Genomic DNA, 23710 nt, shown 5'->3' with positions numbered 1-23710 from the left:
GCAACATTATAATCTATGCTGGATAGTATCTTATGGTTAAATCTTTGCACATCCATACTCATGTCAATAAGGAGGAACTGCTTGGGTGGACAGATAGGTATATTTTTAAGGGTTTTTTTTTTTTTTTTTTTTTTGCGGTACGCGGGCTTCTCACCGCTGTGGCTTCTCCTGCTGCAGAGCACAGGCTCCGGACGCGCAGGCTCAGCGGCCATGGCTCACGGGCCCAGCCGCTCCGTGGCATGTGGGATCTTCCCGGACCGGGGCACGAACCCGCGTCCCCTGCACCGTTAGGCGGACTCTCAACTGCTGCGCCACCAGGGAAGCCCTATTTTTAAGGTTTTGAGATCATACTGCCAAATTTCTCTCCGGAAAGGTGTAACCAATTCACACTCCTACCAATAACCAATTTACATCCTCTACTCTCTCTCTCACTACCCCCATGCCAAACCCAAATATTATTTTAAAAAATATCTTTTGATAATTTGATAGATGGAAAAGGACATCTCATTGTTTTAGCTTTCACTTCCTTGATTACTAACAATACTGAACATTTTTTCATGTTTACTGACCAATTGTGTTTCTTATTTATTTATTTTTTTTGCTGTATGCGGGCCTCTCACTGCTGTGGCCTCTCCCGTTGCGGAGCACAGGCTCCGGACGCGCAGGCTCAGCGGCCATGACTCATGGGCCCAGCCGCTCCGCGGCATGTGGGATCCTCCCGAACCGGGGCACGAACCCGTGTCCCCTGCATCGGCAGGCGGACTCTCAACCACTGCGCCACCAGGGAAGCCCTGTGTTTCTTATTTTATGAAACGTCAGTTCATGTCTTTTGCTTACATTATTTGGGATATAAAGTTTTATGACTCTTGTGTCCTTGATAATGAATAATCTCCTTTGTCTCTTTCAGTGATTTTTACCTGAAATTCTTTCAGCTGAGATTACTATTATAATCCCTGCTTTCTTTTTTTTTTTTTTTTTTTTTTGCGGTACGCGGGCCTCTCACTGTTGTGGCCTCTCCCGTTGCGGAGCACAGGCTCCGGACGCGCAGGCTCAGCGGCCATGGCTCACGGGCCCAGCCGCTCCGCGTCATGTGGGATCTTCCTGGACCGGGGCACGAACCCGTGTCCCCTGCATCGGCAGGCGGACTCTCAACCACTGCGCCACCACGGAAGCCCTTTCTTTTTGTTTATACTTGTGTGATGTCTTTTTGCTCATTCTCCTACTTTTAACTGTTCTGAGTCATTTTGTTTTGAATATGATGTCTGTTAGACAGCATATGAGTAGAATTTGTTCTTTTTTAACCTATTGTGATGATCTGACTTAAAATTTTTTATTTGACACATATGAAAGAATATATAACAAATACGTTTATTATTAAATGAGGTAGTTAAATTCACTTATATTTATTATTGGCTTTTTTCCAAGTCTCTGTGTCTCCTCTGGTCTTTCCATTTCTTTGTCTGCTCCTGGTTCTTTAACTCTCTTTCATACAACTCCCCATGACAGAATGTTACAAAAATATGAAGTGACTCTTATAACTCGCATCAAATATGTTCTTCAGTTGCTAAATGGGAATGACTGACATATCCTGTAACAAAAAAGATGGCTCTTTTGGTAATTTCAAATCTTTAAGTAAATGGCTGCGCACATACTGTCACAGATTCTGACTAAGGATGCTTGTCAAGGACGGGACAGACGCGCGGTGGCGGAAGAACACCGGGGCTGCTGCGTCGGCACTGACCTTCTGAAGCCCGCCGTTCTCCTCCACCAGCGGCGGAAGAACACCAGGGCTGCTGCCCGGCGGAGCGTCCACATTGTAATCACGGAAGCAACAGAAGAAGGAGCTGAGGATGCTGCGGCTCCTCTGCTTCTTCAGGCTGACGTTGCACTGGGATGCTGGGAAGAGAAACAAAGCACAGCGTGGCCAACTGTAATACTACGGGAAAACTCGAACGTGCAGCCGCCCCAGAGCCCTGACGTGTGGAGACCAACTCAGGACCAGAAGACCAGGGGAGCCAGGAAGTTCCTCTAAAAGACTGTTACGTGACTCCTAGAGGGCCAGACGGTCGATGGAGTCCAGTCCTGCTGGCTGGACAGAATTCCCCTGATCTCGGCCCAGTGGGGGCTGCTTGCTCATTAGCTGACCCATCCCCGGGGCCATCTGCCTTCCTGAGACCAGCAGATAAAGTCTTCCAACCCTGCACAAGTGCTACTTCAAAACATAGATCCTTGCAGGCACAAATCAGACTTGTCCCTCGCTGAGAAGCATTTCTCTGTGAAGGGTACCAAGGACGAGTCACATTGAAACTGGGTTCTTGGACACTCCCTGCTCACCATGGAAACAATTAACTTCATGGGTTAAGAAATAAGATGTGTGAAGGCACAAAGCAGCCCTCTTCTTAAACTCTGCCATTTGTCAAGAAGTTGATAGGAGCCTGGACCCACAGAGCTCAGGGGTGGAGGCTTCCATCACACTTAAAATAGAAACAGCAGGAGAGGTGGGACAGAACATCAGGGCTGGCCAGGGCAAAGCCTATCTTCACGAGACCCAGGGCAATACTGTGCCACTGACTCATTCCCTGGCCTGTCCTAGATTGAGGCTCCGGAGGGAGGGATGGATCCTTTCTGTTATGCAGGGCTCAAGACAAGTCGCCACAAGTCAGAAATAAAAGACAAAAGTTAGTACAGATGAGAAACACACCTCAGGGGAGGAGGCTGACAATTTGGAGGTGCAGGAGCATTTAGCCCTGGGAATGCAGTCCCACCACATACCACGTCTGGGTGGGTCAGCAGCAGTCCCACCACATACCACGTCTGGGTACAGGCTACGGGCACAGGGACCATGCTTGGGGTTGATGGGAAGATCGCCACTGTAGGAAATTATTAAGTTCGCATGATAACTGTTGGAGTCCGTCTCTCCCACAAAGCAATTCTGGCACGATTCCTCTTTGTACACTTGAGGGATTTGTATAGCACCTACCCTCTCAAGAGATCACAAAACCTTTGCTGAAAGTCTGCAGGTACCCTTCTGCCAGCAGCAAAACCAAATGCATTCAGAAATTCTGAAAAAGGACTGAAAGGCTGTTTTGCCAGCAGCTTCACAGGCTGGATGGTCTTTAGCCTGGGTTTAGGCAAATGGCCCAGGAAGTGTGAATTTAAGATAATCGCTGGGAATTCCCTGGCGGTCCAGTGGTTAAGACTTGGCACACTTTCACTGCCGGGTCCTGGGTTCGATCCCTGGTCAGGGAACTAAGATGCCGCAAGCTGCCTAGCACAGGCAAAAACCAACCAACCAAACAAACAAAAACCTTCATTAATTAAAGATGATCTTTAGAACCATAAATCTCTGGAAAAGCTGGCTGTTTTTTCTTCCTTATGAATCCTTAGGTTCATGTCACAGGGCACCCGTCTTCTCATTTCAGGCCCCACTCGTCCGGCCAGACCAGACCAAGGGGACCACCAGGCACAGAGGCCTCCCACACAGCAGTGGTGGCAGCGACAGTGACCACTGTTTCCTGGGGCCAGCCCTCTGGGTTCTAGTACTTTACAATCCTCATCTCATGTCATCCTCACAGCTACCCAAGGAGATAGGTGTGATTGCTTCCATCTAACTGCTGAGAATATACAGCTAGTAATTGCACGTGCCCAGATTCAAACCCAAGTGGGCCAATTTCCAGAGCGCATGCTTTCCCCATGCACCACACTGAAGACAATTCTGAAACAACTCAGGTCAGATTAAGAAGGAGGGAACGTGCCAAACGGAGAGAAAAGCACTGCCATAAACTCATATTTAATATAAATGATTGGTTAAGCTGTTTTGTTGTTACTTTGGGTGTTTTAGTTTTTTATGCCTCACTCAGATAATTTAGTCAGAGGAAGAAAAAACTGTCTCTTCCCCGGCTGAGAGCACATTTCTCTGCAAGTAAACAAGCTGTTTGTTCATGTCTTGGTGACATTGAGCCATCAAAACCCAGGCCGGGCAGTAAAAAGCTCTGCAAAAAACGCACTTTCCCGGATCCTATTTTCATCCTTGGGTCACATAAATCTTCCCCATAACTAACTAACAAATTAACAAGCTAACTTATGTGCTAAAAAAAATCCTGACCATGGAGCCAGGGAGCTACTTATAATTCCACCATATGATTACTTGCCATGTGGCAGCCACAAAGAGGGCTGCAGGGTCACTATTTGCTCAGGTCACTTGGGAGGCCATCACCCCTGACAATGGCAGCTCACTCCATTCCCCCGTCTATGTAGGAAGAGGTGAAGCAGCTCATGGCTGTGGGAGGGTCCAGGCATCTTCCTGTTAAATAAGGTCACTACTAGGGCCCGTAGGAACCTCCAGGCAGCTGGGGGCTTTCGAATCTTCTAATCTACCCTTGGGTTGGGCTGGTGCTCTCAAAAGCAGGCTAGCTGGGGAAATGGCTGGATTTCCTCAGGACCAGCATGAGCCCACCCTGCCCACGGCACTCACTGTTCCTGAAAGGTCAAGGTGGGCTGTATGGGTCTCATGACCCTGCTGCCTTCCACCCCAGCTGCTGCCTCTCCACCAGCTACAATCCAGAAGGCCCTTGATTTACTCATAAACTTCTGGTAAAAGGGTTTCAGTTGATACACGAAATCAACATCTATGGTTTTTTTTTTTGTTTTTTTGCGGTACACGGGCCTCTCACTGCTGTGGCCTCTCCCGTTGCGGAGCACAGGCTCTGGACGCGCAGGCTCAGCGGCCATGGCTCACGGGCCCAGCCGCTCCGCGGCACGTGGGATCCTCCCGCACCGGGACACGAACCCGTGTCCCCTGCATCGGCAGGCGGACTCCCAGCCACTGCGCCACCAGGGAAGCCCAACATCTATGTTTTAATGGACAAATGTTTATAACATTAGATCAAAAAAGCAAGATAAATAATTGTATTATCTGACTTGATCGTAACTGTGCAAAAACAAATGAAAAGAGATTGTAGTAGAGAAAAGATCGGCAAAAATATATCGCGATGTTAACAGTAATTGTCACACTCTGGGTATTTACACCTCTTCCTTCTATATTTCCCCAATGTTTTATGGTCATTACATTTTACTCTAACAATGGGGAAAGAAAACAGTCTCGTTAAGCTTTCTTTCAGCAGGTCTGTAAAGCTCAGGAGAAACCATATCCTACGCCCAAACCCAAACCCTTACATCTATTCCTCCGCTTTCCACTCCATGCCTGTGAAGGGCAAAATGAGGCAAGAGCAGCGTCATAAGCCTTGCAGGAGGTAAATGTCACTGCTGTGGCGGCCCAGGCTCAGCCCCGGACCATGACATTGCCGGGATGGAACATGCCCACCAACCCAAACCAGAGGGGCCCACGTGAACAGAGGGCACCGAGTCCATGATCTGCCCCAGCAGCGTGCTCCCACTGGCTTTCCCGGCTGGCAGCCCACCCAGCCTCTCACCACCTGGCCTCACTCGCCCCTTTGAATGTCCCTACTGATAACACGAGAGGCTCCCTGGTGGCCCAGGGAGCCAGAAGAAGGTCTTTATCAGAATTGTAACAGTAGGGTATGAAAATCAGTTTAATATGTACATCTTCCAGTTACACTGGTTTTAAGAATACTTTGGAGGAGTAAAGGAGAGAGTAGGAACTTTGAACATCAGTCTCGAACATTTCATAAAGATTTCCATGTTTTATCAGATTTAGGAGGAAAACATCATCAAAAATTATTCTGAAGTTTTCTGTTGCTTTCCCTGATCATCTTCCTGCTCCTATCCATGTCCACACCTGTGCACCTCATGTCTGGTTTCCTCCTCATGGTAGACGCCGCATCACGCTGACATCCTACCCCCCACTCCTCCTCTCCTTATACCCCACTTCTGAGAACAACATTCCTGTTCTTCAGGGGCTGGTTCAAAGCCCAACCCCTTGAAGGAAGCCTGTCCCAGTGGAAGGGATTTGGTCCTTGGCCACTGAACTCCCAAATAAACACATGTCTGTCTGGGCTACATCTTCAGCCCATTCCTCTCTCCCAACTTCCAGACCAGTTTATCCACCTGCCTGCCGGATGGACATCTCCTCCGGATGCCTCCTAGGAGTGCTTCACCCAGCAGGTCCCCTCGTCACCTGGGGCATCAATCTCCGAGTCTAAACATCTACCCTTCCCCCTCTCATTAAGTTGTTGGTTTTGATATCCTTGGTGGTTCTTAAATCTGTCCTCAACAATGCCCTGTCCCTTTCATATCCCAGCTGAGGCCCTCATCATTCTGTCCCCGGACAACTACAATAGCGGCAGAACTTGTTTCGCTGCTGCTGATTCTGTGTCCTATAATTAATCATTGACATGACCCACCGAGGTGTAGCCCAACAAGTGAGGAGCCTGGTGGTTGTGAATGTGGCCTCTGAAGTCAGCCTCCTAGGTGCTGGCTCGACCAGTAAATGTTACGGGACCTAAGTTATATGACTTCTTTGTGCTTCAGTTTCCTTATCTGTAAAATAGAAACAATAGGCTTGTTGTGAGAATTAAATGAGTTCGTATAAAGTACACAGAACAGGACCCAGCACAGGGTAAGCACTTCATAAATGTCAGCTCTTATTATTATCATTAGTTTCTGAAGAGCTTGTGCTTCGTAAAGGAGTAGGGGTTCTGCTGGTAAATCCCGGATCCAAGGCTGGATCCTGTGGGTCCACATTTGTTCCCTGCCGTCTGACAACTAGGAGGCATAACTTACTATAACAGACCTTGGTTACTTAAACTGTAATTCAGAAAGCAAAACTAGAAAAATCTCAGAAGTGATTCTACTCAACTGCTCTAAAACCTGGAGAGGCAGAGATGAGGAAAGAAAATGCAGGGAGGGGGGAAGCGTCCAGATGAATGCTGTTGGGGACTGTTTACCTGCTTCCCCTTAGAAAAAGAATACTGCTTTCAAGATGAGGGGAGGAAGCATCCACTCTCTCCTGCCCACTTGCTCAACCCTCCTCTGCTGAGCTCTGCCCCTGCCCTGTCTGCATCTGATCCAGGGGCTCCTTGCCCCATGCTGTGCACCAAAAGGGAGCACCCTCCCGGGGGAGGAGGACTGCATGAGCACCAGGCAAGGAGGCCAACAGACCCATCGTGGCTCTCCTGCAGGCTCCCCTACTGGGCCACTGTATGCTGTCATTTCCCCCCGGCTCTGGGAGCGCAGGCCCATCAGAGGGAACTCTTCTTCTTCCTCAGTCCTGCCAATGAAGACATGCCTGTGGCTGGTCCCAGCAGCTGCCCTTCTCTCCACACAGATGGCTGGCCCATGAAAATGGCATCCTACAGGGTAGGATGGGGAGATCCCCGGCAGGGGCAGATGGGGTGATCCTAAGACTTCCCCCATTTTTCTGAGCAGGCCTGTGTGGAGCAGAAATCCTGGGAAGGGTTGTGAAGAGCTGGAGACGTTGGGCATGGGCCTCACCCATGTGCCTGGAGCCCTCTGACCATGTGGGGAGTGTGTGACGTTGAGGACAAACAGACACGTGGCCCGGTTTTCCTCGATACACCCTGGGAGCTAATGCCTCTCTCTTTGTCCCTGTACTTGATGTCACTGCAGCCAGCAGATGAACAACCCGCTTCCCACTCATACACCCCCCCCGCCACCGTTCTCCTTCAATGGCTGGGGACCTCCCATCCTCCAGCACAGCAGATGAGGGGCTTAGAGAGGGCCTATGAATGGGGCGGCTAACATGAGTGCAGAGATGGCTGCCTTCCTTGAGTCTTCAGTCCTAAAGGTGAGACAGGAAGCCTCCTCAATACCTCCCTGGTCTCTCTTGGCAGACTGCTGGTCCAGCAGCAAGGACCAGTATCTTCAAAGCACCAGCTGCCGATGGGGAGTGTAGTAGACGTGTGACATTTTTGCCTGCCAAGATCCATTTCCCATCCTCTGGTAAAAGTTCCACCACTCTCACCTCACCAACTCTCAGTCCATTACCAAAGCCTGGCCAATAAGAGCCATGTGATTGGCTTAGAGATGGGCGCGTGACCCAAGCTGGGCCGAGGAAAGTCGGCCCCTGGATTCATGTTACGGCTATTGGAGGAAATGTTTTCTTTTTGCTGGTTTGCTAAGCTGGCAGGATGTAAGCCTGGAGCCACCAGCGGCCATCCTGGCCACCAAGCGAGAAGCACCTACCTGACTGATCACATGAGCCCAAACTGAGATGTGAAGAGGGGCAGATCTCTGACTTGATTTCAGTAAACCAGATCTTTCTGGCATTTTCAGTTATGTGAATCTCTTTTTCTTTGAAGCCAATACGAATTGGGTTTATGCTATCTGCAATGGAAAGGATTATCCCTGAAAATGTGAGCTCCTGGGCGAGGCAGTGCAGAGACGCTGATAAATCACACAGGCACCGTCCCTACCTCACGACACGCACACCTAGGAGGGGAGACACGAGAACAAGCAATTCTAATACAGTATGAGTCTTATTATGATGGGGTAGCACAGGGTGCTGCTGGGGCCCAGAGAAGGGCACAAAGTCCATATTTGGCAGGGGGTGGGTAGGAGTGACTTCTTAGAAGAAAGTAGTCTGACAACTGGGCTGAAGTTGTATAAAATTGTTGGAGGTGGGGGGCTTCCCTGGTGGCGCAGTGGTTGAGAGTCCGCCTGCCGATGCAGGGGACACGAGTTCGTGCCCCAGTCCGGGAGGATCCCTCATCCTGCGGAGCAGCTGGGCCCGTGAGCCATGGCCGCTGAGCCTGTGCGTCTGGAGCCTGTGCTCCGCAACGGGAGGGGCCCCAACAGTGAGAGGCCCGCGTACCGCAAAAAAAAAAAAAAAAAAAAAAAAAAAAATTGTTGGAGGGGGCAGGGAAGTAGGGAAACAGCAACGTGTAAAGGCCCTGAAGTGAGAGGGAGCATGAAATATTTGAGAAATCAAAGAGGCGAGGTGTTATGAGATGGGGATGATGACAGCAAGGGCCTTGTAAACCATGGTGATGAGTCTGGATTTAATTCTATGGACCTGGGGAATGACGTAATCAGATCTGTACCACACACGTCATGGTTTGACTTCTGTAACTGGAACTACTGAGTTTAAATTTTAGATTATGACTAATGTAAGCTATCTATATACATCACAGATTTCCAGGATGTTTAAAAATCACAGATGTGGCCTCTTTTATGTAACATGCCTAGAATGGAATTTCTTATTTGAAAACTGACTTTATTTATTTATTTTTAAAATTTATTTATTTTATTTTTGGATGCACTGGGTGTTTGTTGCTGCACGTGGGCTTTTCTCTAGTTGAGGCGAGCGGGGGCTACTCTTTGTTGCAGTGCGCAGGCTTCTCATTGCAGTGGCTTCTCTTGTTGCGGAGCACGGGCTCTAGGCGCATGGGCTTCCGTAGTTGTGGCACGCGGGTTCAGTAGTTGTGGTTCGCGGGCTCAGTAGTTGTGGCGCATGGGCTTAGTTGCTCCGCAGCATGTGGGATCTTCCCGGACCAGGGCTCGAACCCGTGTCCCCTGCATTGGCAGGCAGATTCTTAACCACTGCGCCACCAGGGAAGCCATGAAAACTGACTTTAAATACAAGTTACACGGAAAGAAAACGGGCTTTAGAATTACATTTACATAGAATTACCCTGCCTTCTGTTCGCCAGTGTGAATTCATCTACCTAAGCCACACAGGTAACAGGGGAATCATAACACCTACCCCCACAGGGTTGTTGTGTGGATGCAGCAAGACCATGTATGTTTGTGTAAGAGAGAAAATCTATCAGCAGCTTAAGATATAGCAACAAAAACTGATGATTGGTTTAGGCCCAGTGCAGTGTCTCACTGTGAACAGAAGTTAGTGACTGTATCCAGACAACAGTCCTCACAAAAACAGCCTGGCTTTAGGAGAAAACACGTAGGCAGACCCATTTTGGTTCTGGTTGTGTGAATTCTAAACTTAGAACTTGAAGTAGCTCTTTCAAACTCTACCTCCTATCTAGTGAAGGTTTCTTTGTACAATAATAATAATAATGTTAGAAAGTAAACAAGTAAGAAGCAGCTCTACATGTGAAACTTAAACCCTAGGATTCAGGCCTTTTTGAAGAAATCTTACATGGAATATGGTTAGAAATAAAGTGTTGTAGTTAAAAACATGGAAAGTCTTCGAGAAAGACCACCAAGGCTGACGGTGGGGTTTGGCCCTTCACTGGGACAAGAGGACTGTGTTTATGCCAACAGACGGAAGGCACAACGGAACCCACAGTGGGTTGGTATGACAGGCCGAGAGGGGCATTTCTGATCATCCTCTTATACTTACTTCCTGACCTGACTGGTTCCCTTCTGTATCCAGAAATGGAAATGTTGACCCCAAAGCCAGCGTTTCCTAGTTAGTGTGACAGCTGCCCACGTCACATAACCACTGCCCTCTGACAATTCTGACCTGGTTTTGATTCCAGATGTGGAGAGGCTTAGGAACCGTCCTGAATCCCTGGCTGCAGGATCACAACCTCTGGGGTCTACACTGATTCAGAGCTTTGCACACTCTCCTCTGTGAGCACCCCACCCACCCATCCGTCCTTATCTCTGATCTGAGCTCGAACTCCCAGCGACCCCCTCCCCCATCTCTGTAGAACCAAGGAGTGCTTCAGGGTCAAGATGAAAGTAGCTGAAACATAGGTGGAAATGTTTGCTACCGACTGTGACTCCACCCCCAATCATTCAAGTGAAGAAACTGCATCTTGGCAGCTATAGAGAACAAGGTTTACCTTTCATTTCCACAATGCCAAGCCAGCCTACATGCCGACACAGGGTCCAGACTACCAAAGACCCCGAGTAACAGAATTTCCAGGAGAAAACTGACTTAACACATGAAGTCTACTGCTAATGTGTCATAGCACCAAAACCTGCCATCAGAACCAGCTTCTTTCATGCCACGAGCAGAAGCGAGAAAGGTATTGCGTAGCAGATTTGTGTCATCCACGTATTTACAGCAGAACATTAAAAACATGTGGACACCAATGCTGTTACAGCTGCAAAACTGGACACCAAAGTTTCCCAAAGTAGGCTATTTCTCCGTACATGGGGATGTCAGAGCGCATTACAACCCTGAAGAGACCGTACAGCTGAATTCACAACCACTTTACCACAGAAAATGCTAAACACCTTTTTTTAAGGGAGGAGGGGGAGTTCCTCTGAGGGTCAGCTTTTAAATGAATGCACCATTTCTTCTCTTCCAGAACTGGGCTGCAATCTCTGGAATGCATCCCAGGGCCGAGGTTTGGAATGGGTGTCTAACAGGAAATTCTGGGCAGTCTATGCATACATTACATTCCTTTCCCACCCTGAAACAGTTGTCAACAAACACAACTTTCCCCTGTTTGAATAAAAGGGGGGGTTGGGGGGTGGGGAGAGGCCAGGGCACAGACCGCACAGAGTTCAAAAGCAGATGTAGCTGCTGAGAATCCAAACATCCTTTCCTCCTAGGAAAAGGACTTAGTCACTTTTCAAGATGTCCCATCAGTCCCTACTTTCTTCCCAAGTGATCGATTTGCTCAGGGAATTCCACCCGCCACTCTGTGAAAGAAATGTACCTTTGGAAGCTCTTATCCCTTGTGCAGCCTGTAACTGGCAGTGGTTCCTCCAGCAGTGAGACATCAAGGGGAGGGCCCGTAAGGGTTGATGGCTAAAAACTGGGCAGGAGAAATCCTAATCTCATCCTCTGAGATGGAAGGATGAGCTTCCCCATTCACAGTTGGTTCGTAACAGCCCACGTTAGTTGAGTGCCTTGTTTGTGTGAGGTCCCTGACATAAATCACTTGTGGCCTTCATGATGTGCAGTGCCATTTTCCGATGAGAAGACAAGACCAGGAGTACATATAACTGTGCAGTGAGGGTGCTGGGGTTCAAAGCCAGAGCAGCCTGGCTGCAGAGCTCCCGGCCTTCCTACCACCCTTCCCTGCCTCTCCCCAGCACTTGATGGGTTTGGGTTCTGTTTCCAGGGAGAAACTGAATATGAAGCCTTATGCTACCTGCCTTCACTCAAAATACCACACTTCTGAAAACTCCAAAATGAACCAGTGATACTCCCGGCAACCCTATTAGATGAAGCCAGACACAGTGGCTGTTGTGCCGTCCCCCGAATGTACCCAGGCCACCAAACTCTGTGACTCAGCTTCCCAGGAGAGCCCCTCGGCTGGGAATGCCTTTCCTGGCCTCAGCACTTCCCCAAACCCCTGTGCCCCATGTCACACAGCTCCGAAGTAGCAGGGCTGGAGATAAACCAGGTCTGTGTGGGTCTAGAATCTGAGCTCTTAACCATCACTATACAGAATCTGTTTTTCACACTGAGAGCCAAAATAAGTAACGGAACAAAGGATTTAAACAGATGACGCACTTATTTAGAGGAAGCAAAGGTTAAAATTTAACAGTAATCAAATAAATGAATGTTTAAACAACGAGGTCCAGTTTTGGACCTAAAAAATAAGCAGAAATGATAAAAATAAAAACATATAGCCAATGGTGGTAAGGCTTTGACGGCCTGGGCCCATTCACTCACACATTGCTGGTAACTCTGTAAACTGGAACAGTCCATATGACAAGTAGGTGAGTGATGTGTCAAAGACCACGAGGTGTTTATGCTGGTAATCTGACCGTCCAACAAAGCGGGGTGCTTAGTTAAATCAGTGCACAGCGACTGGAGTGAATACTGTGCAGCCACAAGAAATGACCATTATGAAGACATGTGGGGAAGCATTTGTGGTCAGGCGGGTCACCTCAGACACTGTGCTGCCCGATGTCTGTAACTTTGTCATGTGCTTCTGGACAAGCTGGGGAAGGTAGGCTCCAGGGGTACTGGCTTGGAACGTATCTTGTTCATGTCTCAGTCCTTAAGATCTAGAAACACGATAGTACAAAATAGGCCTGACATACAAATGTTTATTGAACGAATGAATGTGTGAAAGGAAACACAGAACAATGAAAACGACTGATTTGATAAAAAGGAACTTTAAGAGCACGCTCAGCCGAGCAGCATGTCTTTCCTGGGAAGCCCTCTTGCCCACAGTGAGCCTCCCTCTTCCAAAGGGCTTTAATCTGTGCCACCCACACATGGCCAACCCTCATCTGGGGAGCCCAACTCACAGCTCCCTGCCATGTTTAGCAAAGATGGCGACTCCTACTTCCTATAAAGTAATGAATGCAAGTTTTCTGAAAGAGAGATTATGTGAAGTTCACCAGGATGTTAAGTAAGCACAGCAATCTCTGGATCGTAGGACTAGGTTAATTATTATTTTTCTTTATACTTTTTTTATTGCTTCTCAATGTCGACAATCTACATCATGTTTATAGTGGAAAAAACTGAGTAAATATTTAAAATGTTTGTTTCTACTTAATATGTGAACATTTTCACATTTCATCAGATATCCTTCTATAACCTTATTTTGGTTGGTTGTATTGGATTCCACTGTATGGATGTGCGTTGTGTCAAAATTAAACTAACTTTGGACATTTATGTTGTTTCCTTCAAACTGTGTCATAATACTGCAATTTGCTTGCAACAGCAATGCTGACCTCAGCACAAACTAGTTGTTTATCAATGTGGGACCAAATATTATACATCTATCTATATCTATTTATCTATCTATCTATCCCTGGTGTGGAATATTATACAGCTGTGAAAAAGAAGGCTGCAGCTCCCTGTGTACTGATAACAGCCAACACTTATCTTACCTAAGATGTACCAGGCACTATTCTATGCACTTTACATACATTGGTTCATTTAATCCTTTCAGTAATCTTATGAGGTTAGGACTACTATTATATTCATTTTATAGATGAGGAAACTAAGTCCCAGAGAAGTTAAGAAACCTGCCCAAGATGACACAGCTAGTAAGTAGTAGACTTTATTCAAATCCAAGTAGTCTGGGCTCTTAACCTCTGCTTTATATTGCCTACTGATAATGGAGCACATTCTGAGATACATTAAATGAGAAAAGCAAGGACATTGGAACATATAGTGTACTACCATCAACCTTCAAATACAAAATCAAATAAATTAACAAAATAGAATGCACAAGCGTGTGCATATTCTTATATGTGCAAAAAGTATCTCTATAAGTAACTGTTGCCCCATGGGAGACGAATGGAGGACACACCAGAAGGGAGGGAGAATTACTTTTCACTCTATTCTCTTTAGTATCCTTTGGATTGTGTATCATGTATTAAAATAATAATTGCATACTGTATATCATGCATTATAAATAAAAAATTACATCATCAAAAATAATATGGCAGTGAGCATAGCATACCTAATTTTATGTGCACATCTGATTTATCCCTTAGAAGAAATACCTAGAAGTGTAACTGCTTTTCAAAGGCCAAAGTCTTTGAAAAAAACGTCAAGCCTCTTGATATCTATGGACAATCTGCCACTGAGAGAGGCAGTGTGTATGCGCACCCCCTCATGGGGTGTTCCACTTAGGCTGTGCAAACTCTGAGACTTTAATTGGCCTTTGCCAAGCGGAAAGGTGAAAATGGTAACTTGCTGTTGCTTTAATTTGCATTTCTTGGATTGCCACCCAAGTTCTACAATCTCGCATATACTTTTTTTTAAAATAATTTTATTTATTTATTTTTGGCTGCATTGGGTCTTCGTTGTTGCACGCGGGCTTTCTCTAGTTGTGGTGAGCAGGGGCTACTCTTCATTGCAGTGCACGGGCTTCCCATTGCGGTAGCTTCTCTTGTCGTGGAGCACAGGCTCTAAGCGCGCGGGCTTCAGTAGTTGTGGCGTGTGGGCTCAGTAGCTGTGGCTTACAGGCTTTACAGTGCAGGCTCAGTAGTTGTGGTGCACGGGCTTAGCTGCTCCACGGCATGTGGTATCTTCCCAGACCAGGGCTTGAATCCATGTCCCCTGCATTGGCAGGCAGATTCTTAACCACTGCGCCTCCAGGGAAGTCCCTCTCATATACTTTTTGGTCATTTCTATTTCTTCTTTTGAAAACTGTGCTTATATATTTTTGCCTATTTTTCTATATTTTTTCTTTGACTTATAAGTGTTCCTTTGTCACATATTAGAGACATAATTCTTGGACTGTTCTGTACATTGGAAATTGCATCAGTTTGTTTTCAGCCTTCTACTTTTTTAAAATAGTAGTTATGTATGTGCAGAAGTTTTAGTTTTTAGGAAGTCAAATCTAACCATTTTTCAAATGATTCCTTCCCAACCTAATACAATATACTATTCACTTATATTTTCTTCTAGTTCTTTTTTAGTTTAAAGTAAATATCTTTTAAAGTAAAGATTTTATCTGTTTTATCGGTTTTACCTGTTTATTCTGGTACACAGTAGGATATATGAATCTACCTTTTCCCCCCAAAAGATTAGTCAAATATACTAATAATATTTATTGAACAATTCACCCTGTACAATGATTTGGGCATTCTATTCTACCCTATCCCATCCCATCTCATCCCACTCCTTTTCTTGTGCCAGTAACACATAGCTTTCCTACTGTAGATTTAATGTTTTATATTTAATAGTACCAGTCCTCCTTTATTATTTATTTTCAAAAACTTCTTGGATAGTCTAACCCTTTATGCTTCCAGATGAATGTCAGAATCACTTTATCAAGTTTTAAAAAAATACCACTGGGATTTAGTTGCATTAGGCTCATAAAATATGCATGCACTAATTCTAGTTAATTCCATTAAAGTAATTAAAATGAGAAAGTTAAAAAATCCATTTGTTGTACCTTATTCCTAAAAACTGTGCCAAGATTAAAAGTGGCCTTGGTTATCAGCTTAAAATAGATTATTATAACTATAATATGTTTAATGTAAGTCCCATGGTAACAACAAAGAAAATACATATGGAAGAGAGACAAAAGAAAGTGAGAAAGGAATAAGAGCATGTCATTACAAAAAAAAAAAAAAAAACTCCAAAACAAAAAACAAAGAAGAGAGCTAGAAAGAAAAAGAGGGTTAAAAAAATTACAAGACTGACAGAAAACAATTAAAAAAATGTAATGGTAAGGGGGCTTCTCTGGCAGCACAGTGGTTAAGAATCTGCCTGCTAATGCAGGGGACATGGGTTTGAGCCGTAGTCCGGGAAGATCCCATGTGCCGTGGAGCAACTAAGCCCATGCGCCACAACTACTGAGCCTGCGCTCTAGAACCCGCAAGCCACAACTACTGAAGCCTGTGCACCTAGAGCCTGTGCTCCACAACAAAAGAAGCCACCGCAGTGAGAAGCCCGTGCACCACAACAAAGAGTAGCCTAGCCCCCGCTCACTGCAACTAGAGAAAGCACGTGTACAGCAATGAAGACCCAACACAGCCAAAAATAAAATAAATAAAATAAATAAATTTATTTTAAAAAATGCAATGGTAAGATCTTCCCTATCAGTAATTCCTATAAATGTAAATAGATTAAACTCCTCAATAAAAAAACGCAGAGTGGCTGAATGGATTAAAAAAATAAGATCCAACTATATGCTAACTACAAGGGACTCACTTTAGATTTGAGAACACACATAAGCTGAAAGTGAAAGGAGAGAAAAAGATATTCACTGCAAATGGTAACCAAAAGAAAGGACAGTAGCTACACTTATAAAGACAAAATAGACTTTAAGTCAAAAACTGTCACAAGATGGGACTTCCCTGGAGGTCCAGTGGTTAAGACATTGCCTTCCAATGCAGGGGGTGAGGGTTCGATCACTGGTCAGGGAGCTAAGATCCCACATGCCTTGGGGCCAAAAAACCAAACACATAAAACAGAAGAAATATTGTAACAAATTCAATAACAACTTTAAAAAATGGTCCACATCAAAAAATCTTTAAAAAAAATAAACTATCACAAGAGACAAAGAACATTATCTAATGGTAAAAGGGTCAATTCACCAGGAAGACATAACAATTACAAACATACATGCACCAACATCAGAGCATATGAAGTAAACATGGACAGAACTTAAGGGAGAAACAAACAGCAACACAATGACAGTATGAGGTTTCAATAACCCACTTTCAGTAATGGATAGAACATCTAGAGAAAGGACAAAGAAACAAAGGACTTGAACAACACTATATTGCAAATGGACCTAACAAACATATACAGAACATTCCACCCAACAAGAGCACAACGTATATTCTTCTCAAGTGCACATGGAACATCCTCCAGGACAGATCACGTATTAGGCCACAAAACAAGTGTTAACAAATTTAAGAAGACTAAAATCATACCAAGTATCTTTTCTGACCACAATGGAATTAAACTAGAAATCAACAGTAGAAGAAAAACTGGAAAATTCACAAATATGTGGAAGTTAAACAACACACTCTTGAACAACCAATGGGTCAAAGAAGAAATCAAAAGGGATTAGAAAATATCTTGAGACAAATAAAAATGAAAACGTACCAAAACTTACGGAATGTAGCAAAAGGAGTATGAAGAGGGAATTTTATAGTAGTAAATGCCTACATTAAAAAAGAAGAAAGGTCTCAAGTAAACAATCTAACCTTACACTTCAAAGAATTAGAAGTGTAAGCCCAGAGTTAGCAGAAGAAAGAAGATGATAAAGATTAGAGTGGAAATAAACAAAATAGAGAATAGAAAAACAATTTTAAAAAGCAATGAAACTGAGTTGGTTTTTTGAAAAGACCAACAAAATTGACAAATATTTAGCTAGACTAACAAAAAGAGAGAGAAGACTCAAATAAGTAAAATCAGTAATGAAACAGGAGACATTATAACTGATGTCACAGAAATAAAAAGATTATGAGAAAACTATGAACAATTATAGGCCAACAAGTTGGGTAACCTAGAAGAAATAGATAAATTCCTAGAAACATACAACCTACCAAGACTGAGTCATGAAGAAATAGGAAATATGAACAAGTCCAATAATGAACATGGAGACTGAATCAGTTATCAAAAATTTCCCAAGAAAGAAAATCCCAGGGCCAGATGGCTTCACTGGAGAATTCTACCAGACATTTAAAGAAGGATTAATGCCATTCCTTCTCAAGCTTTTTCAAAAAATTAAAGAGAAGGAGATACTTCAAACTCATTTTATGAAGCCAGTGTTATCCTGATACCAAGGCCAGACAAATACATCACAAGAAAAGAAAACCTCAGGCCAACAGCTCTGATGAATACAGATGTAAAAATCCTCAACAAAATACTAGCAAGCCAAAGTTAATAGCACACTGAAAGGATCACATGCCATGATCAAGTGGGATTTATCCCTGGGAGGCAAGGATGGTTCAACACACAAAAATCAATCAATGTGATACACCACATTAACAGAGTGAAAGATAAAGATCACATGATCATCAACAGAAGCAGAAAAAGCATTTGACAAAGTTCAACACTGCCTCATGATAAAAATAATTTTAAAACTAGGATTAAAAGAAAAAATCATCAACATAATAAAGGCTACATAAGAAAAGCCCACAGTTAACATCCTACTGAAAGTAAAAAACAGAAAGCTCTTCCTCTAAGATCAGGAATAAGGCAAGGTGCCTACTCTTACCACTTCTATTCAACATAGTACTGGAAGTCCTAGCTACAGCAATCAGGCAAGCAAAAGAGATAAAAGGCATCCAAATCAGAAAGAAGAAGCACAATTATCTCAGTTCACAGATGATATGATTTTATATGTAGAAAACCCTAAAGATTCCACCAAAAAACTATTAGAACTAATAAACGAATTCAGCAAAATTGCTGGACACAAAATCAGTGTATAAAAATCAGTTGCATTTCTATACACTTATAATGAACAATCCAAAATGGAAATAAAGAGAACCACTGGATTGACAATAGCATCCAAAAGAATAAAATACTTAGGAATAAACTTAACTAAGGAGATAAAAACTTCTACACTGAAAACTACAAAACATTGGTGAAATTAATTAAAGAAGACAGGAAAAAAATGGTAAGACAGCCTGTATTCATGGATGAGAAGACAATATTGTTAAAATGTCCACACCACCCAAAGCAATCTACAGAGTCAATATAATCCCTATCAAAATCCCAGAGGCTTTTTTTTTTTTTTGCAGAAATAGAAAATACAATCGTAGAATTCATATGGAATCACAGAGGACCCCAAATAGCTAAAACAACCTTGAGAAAGAAGAACAAAGCTGGAGGCCTCATATTTCCCGACTTCAGAACATATTAGAGATCTACAAAAGTATGGTACTGGCATAAAGACAGATATATAGACCAAATGAAAAAAATAGACAGCCCAGAAATAAACCCAAGCGTACATAGTCAAATGATCTTCAAAATGGGAGCCAAGACTACACAATGGGGCAAGTATAATCTCTTCAACAAATGGTGTTTCTTAAAACTAGATATCCACATGCAAAACAATACAACTGGACTGTTATATTACACCATAGACAAAAATCAACTCAAAATGGATTAAAGACTTAAATGTTAAGGGCTAAAATTATAAAACTCCTAGAATAAAACACAGGGGAAAGCTTTATAACATCGCTCTTGGCAGTGATTTTTTGGATATGATACCCAAAGCACAGGCAATGAAAGCAAAAACAGACAACATTAAACTCAAAAGCTTCTGCACAGCAAAGGAAACAATCAACAGAGTGAAAAGGCAACCTACAGAAGGGGAGAAAATATCTGCAAACCATATATTTGGTAAGAGGTTAATATCCAAAATATATAAGGCACTCCTTCAACCCAACAGCAAAAAACCCCAAGTAATCAGATTTTTTAAATTGCCAATGGACTTGAATTGACGTTTCTCTTAAAGAAGACACACGATGGCCAGCAAGTATATGAACAGATGTTCAATAACACTAATCATCAGGGAAATGCAAATTAAAACTACAATGAGGTATCACCCCACACCTGCAAGGATGACTATCATCAAAACAAAACAAAACAAAACAGGGCTTCCCTGGTGGCGCAGTGGTTAAGAATCCACCTGCCAATGCAGGGGACATGCGTTTGAGCCCTTGTCCTGGAAGACCCCACATGCCGTGGAGCAACTAAATCCGTGAGTCACAACTCCTGAGCCCACGCACCACCACTACTGAAGCCCGAGCGCCTAGAGCCCATGCTCCACAACAAGAGAAGCCACGGCAATGAGAAGCCCGCGCACCGCAACAAAGAATAGCCCTGCTTGCTGCAACTAGAGAAAGCACAAGCGCAGCAACAAAGACCAAATGCAGCCCAAAATAAATAAATAAAAATTTTAAGAATGCTCCAAAAATACCCAAGAAACAAAAAACAAAATAACAAGTGTTGGTGAGGATGTGGAGAAATTGGAACACTTGTGCACTGTTGATGGGAATGTAAAATGGGGTAGCTGCTGTGGAAAACAATATGGAGGTTCCTCAAAAAATTAAAAATTCCATACACTTAATATTAAAAATACCACTAGCATATGATACAGCAATCCCACTTCTGGGTATTCATCCAAATGAATTGAAAACAGGATCTCAAAGAGATATTTGCACTCCTATGTTCACTGCAGCATTATTCACAATAGACTAGAAGTAACTCAAATGTCCTTTAATGGATGAATGGATAAAGAAACTATAGAGTGTGTGTGTGTGTGTGTGTGTGTGTGTGTGTGTGTGTGTGTGTAATGGAATACCATTCCATTAAAGAAGAAGGAAATACTGTCATGTGCTACACATGGATGTACCTTGAGAACATCATGTAAGACAAAAAAGTTCTAGAGATCTGATGCACAGCAATGATCATACAGTTAACAATACTGTACTGTACCCTTAAAAATTCATTAAGGGGTAGATTTCATGCTATGTGGGTTTTTTTTTTTTAACAACATTAAAAAAAAAAAAAAAAGAGTGGTTTCGGGAGGAAGCCACAGCTCCTGCTGATGGAAGGAATGCCTCCTGTACTGGGCAAGTGCCTCACATGCTCGATCTGATACAATCTCCTCCTCACGTAGGTATCACCATCCTCATTTTGGTGGCCTAGAAGCGAGGCACCTAGACTTGGCCCAAGAGTGCACAGTTACATACCAAGTAGTAGAAGCGGAATTTGTACTCAGGTTGTCAGACTGCAAAGCCTATACCTTTCTGCCCATCGTCATTACAACTGGCACACCATGGGCCATCTCTCTCGCTCCCCCTGGGCTGTGGGTGATGCGAGTGCTGTGGTGGGGCTCCTTCACTCCTGGCTCATCACCACCGTCGCCTAACAATGCAAGTATCTTCTAGGTAATGAATGCATTTGCTTCTTCTTTTGGACTAGGGCCACAGTTCACTGATAAAATTCCACTAAAAACTGCTATTATTGGGTCAAACGCCTTCCAGAAGAATTCCTAAAGCAGCAAGCCAGTTCACCCAGAATGTTCTACCTCTAGGTTGGTTCTACGATTAAAATGTAACCATTTCTACATTTGGTCTCTATCCAGTCACACCAAATACTGGTTCACAACTGCAAAAAGAGATAATCACCTCAAATAATGCTTCAGGAGTCCTCACTAATCCTCCTCACAGCACAGACATTTCCTAAGGCCAAAACCTAAAAACAAAAAAGCTCAAGTCTGCCAGTCATTCAGTCTTCGATTCCCTCCTCAGTTTTGCTAATGATCAACTCTGTATAGACGTCATTTGTCCCCAGAGTCTCTGTTCTCTATGAGGCAAGACCTGGGTGTCTGGTTATTCTGCCAAGAGGGTTACCTTGATCAGAGGTCCCTCCCACACTTATCAGTCAGACCAGTGTACCTGATGACAGGGACTGACATTCCTACGTCGGTCCCACTGACGCACCTGGACCTTCACCTGCCCAGGGACGGCACTGAGAGATCTCCCGGGACGACCTGATTCTGAGTTGGAGGGCTCTCAGAGGGCCCTGAAGTGGGTGGTTCCTAAGTGAGGGCCCTGGGATGTAAATTATGAGTGAGGGTCTCTGGGAGCCCAGGCAGCAACACGGCTGCACGGACTCAGTTCTGCTGCTGCTGGGAGGACGCAGACCCACGTGGCTCGTGACAGTCAGTGGCTGTTTCTTATTTTCAATGTTGGAGGGATCCATCTATGTCTCTATTAACAAATGAGAACAGAAATTAATTCCCTAATAGTTTATCTGATAGATGGATATGGGATCCACGGTGGGTCAGGAATGAAAAAAATAATAGTGTTTCTTGTGTGGGCTGGAAACCTATGACCTTACCCACCACGGCTGTTTCTCTCAGTTCGCTGGTGTGGCTTCAATGAGCGTCTCTTCCTATCTCCTGCTGCTCCGCTCGTTTCGGCTTTTCTAGTTTTATCTCCACTTATTTGTGTGGTACCTTTTAATTTCCTTTTGTCTGCCAGCCTGCCGTCTCTCTGTGACTTCCCGTGGCCTCATGGACCTCTCCCCAGCTACTGCTGATCCTCCTTCTGGGCTTAAGTAGAAGGACTCTCAGCCCCCAAAGGGCAGGGAATTCATCCAGCACATGTTTATTTAGTGCCTGCTATGTGTCAGGTAGTGTTCTAGGAATAGAGCAGTGAACAAAGCTTACAAAAATCCCTGCCCTCAGGCTTCCCTGGTGGCGCAGTGGTTGAGAATCTGCCTGCCAATGAAGGGGACACGGGTTCGAGCCCTGGTCTGGGAAGATTCCACATGCCACGGAGCAACTGGGCCCGTGAGCCACAACTACTGAGCCTGCGTGTCTGGAGCCTGTGCTCTGCAACAAGAGAGGCCACGACAGTGAGAGACCCGCGCACCGCAATGAAGAGTGGCCTCCGCTCGCCGCAACTAGAGAAAGCCCTCGCACAGAAACGAAGACCCAACACAGCCAAAAATATAAATAAATAAATAAATAAAATTGAAAAAAAAAAAAAATCCCTGCCCTCGTTGAGCTTATGTTCCGGGGGGGAAGAAACAGACAATAAAAACATGTAAAACAGTAGGTCAGATGGTGATATATATTGTAGGTCAAAGTAAAGCAGGAAAAAGGTTAAAGAGTGCTGTGTGTGTGTGTGTTATTTTAAATAGGGTATTTGGGGAAGACTATACTGATTAAGTGATTGAGCAAAGGCCTGAAGGAGGTGAGGGTGAGCCTTCTGGGCACACAGCACAGCAGGTGCAAACGCCCTGACTGACGTAGGGGCATCCTTGACATGTTCAAGAACAGCCAGGGGGCCGGTGTGGCTGCAAAAGAATAACTGAGGGGACAGTGGTAGGGGAGAAGGTCAGTGATGAAGGGCTAGGTCAGGGGGCCTGCAGGCCACTGGAAGGACTTGGCTTTTCCTCTGATTGAGATGGGAAAGTTGTTGGAACAGCACTATAAAAACGGCAGGCTTACGACAGGACCTCAATAAGGCTATTTAGGGCCAAAGTCAGGTCCTGTGGAGTCACTACCCCTGAGGAACACTCCTGCCTTCGGAGAACTGCCACCCCTGCAAGGAAAGAGCTGATGTTTCTCCTCCTGTCTCCTCCCATCCTCCACTGGCCTCCACACAGAACTCAGCCAGCATTCCTCCTGGACTGACATGTCTCCACCCCGACCTGTCTGTTAATACCTGCCCTGTTCCCAGGACCAGATACCTACTTTGCAGGACCCAGTGCAAAATGCAAATGCAGGGCCCCTTGTTCAAAAAGTAAGAAAATTAAGACAGTAACAGCAGAGCAGTAAACCAAGTGTGGGTCCTCTTTGGGATGCAGGCTGCATGCCCATGAAGCCGGCCCTGCTTATTCCCATTTGACCCAAGAAAGAAGACCCTGGGAATGCAGGCCGCCCCCCGCTCCCCGCCACCATGGCCCCACCTAGAGGCTTAGGGTGACAGCAGCCCTTGCTTCATTCTA

General features: G+C 44.7%; 1 protein-coding gene across 5 annotated transcripts in view; it reads right to left on the bottom strand.

The window, feature by feature from the left end:
• Window positions 1–23710, bottom strand: part of CTDSPL (CTD small phosphatase like) — a gene marked incomplete at its 3' end in the record, with an annotated part of 128528 nt that overhangs the window by 31974 nt on the left and 72844 nt on the right. For all 5 annotated transcript variants that reach the window (XM_082663116.1, XM_082663112.1, XM_082663113.1 and 2 more), the window contains exon 2: window positions 1742–1896. In XM_082663116.1, coding sequence (XP_082519242.1) covers window positions 1742–1896 — 155 coding nt within the window. The remainder of the gene's footprint in view (window positions 1–1741; window positions 1897–23710) is intronic.

The sequence above is a fragment of the Grampus griseus genome, assembly GCF_964374135.1.
Source record: "Grampus griseus genome assembly, chromosome: 10".
Taxonomy (NCBI): Eukaryota; Metazoa; Chordata; class Mammalia; order Artiodactyla; family Delphinidae; genus Grampus; species Grampus griseus.
The sequence above is the reverse complement of the archived record's forward strand: the minus strand, read 5'-3'. Positions and strand labels throughout refer to the sequence as shown.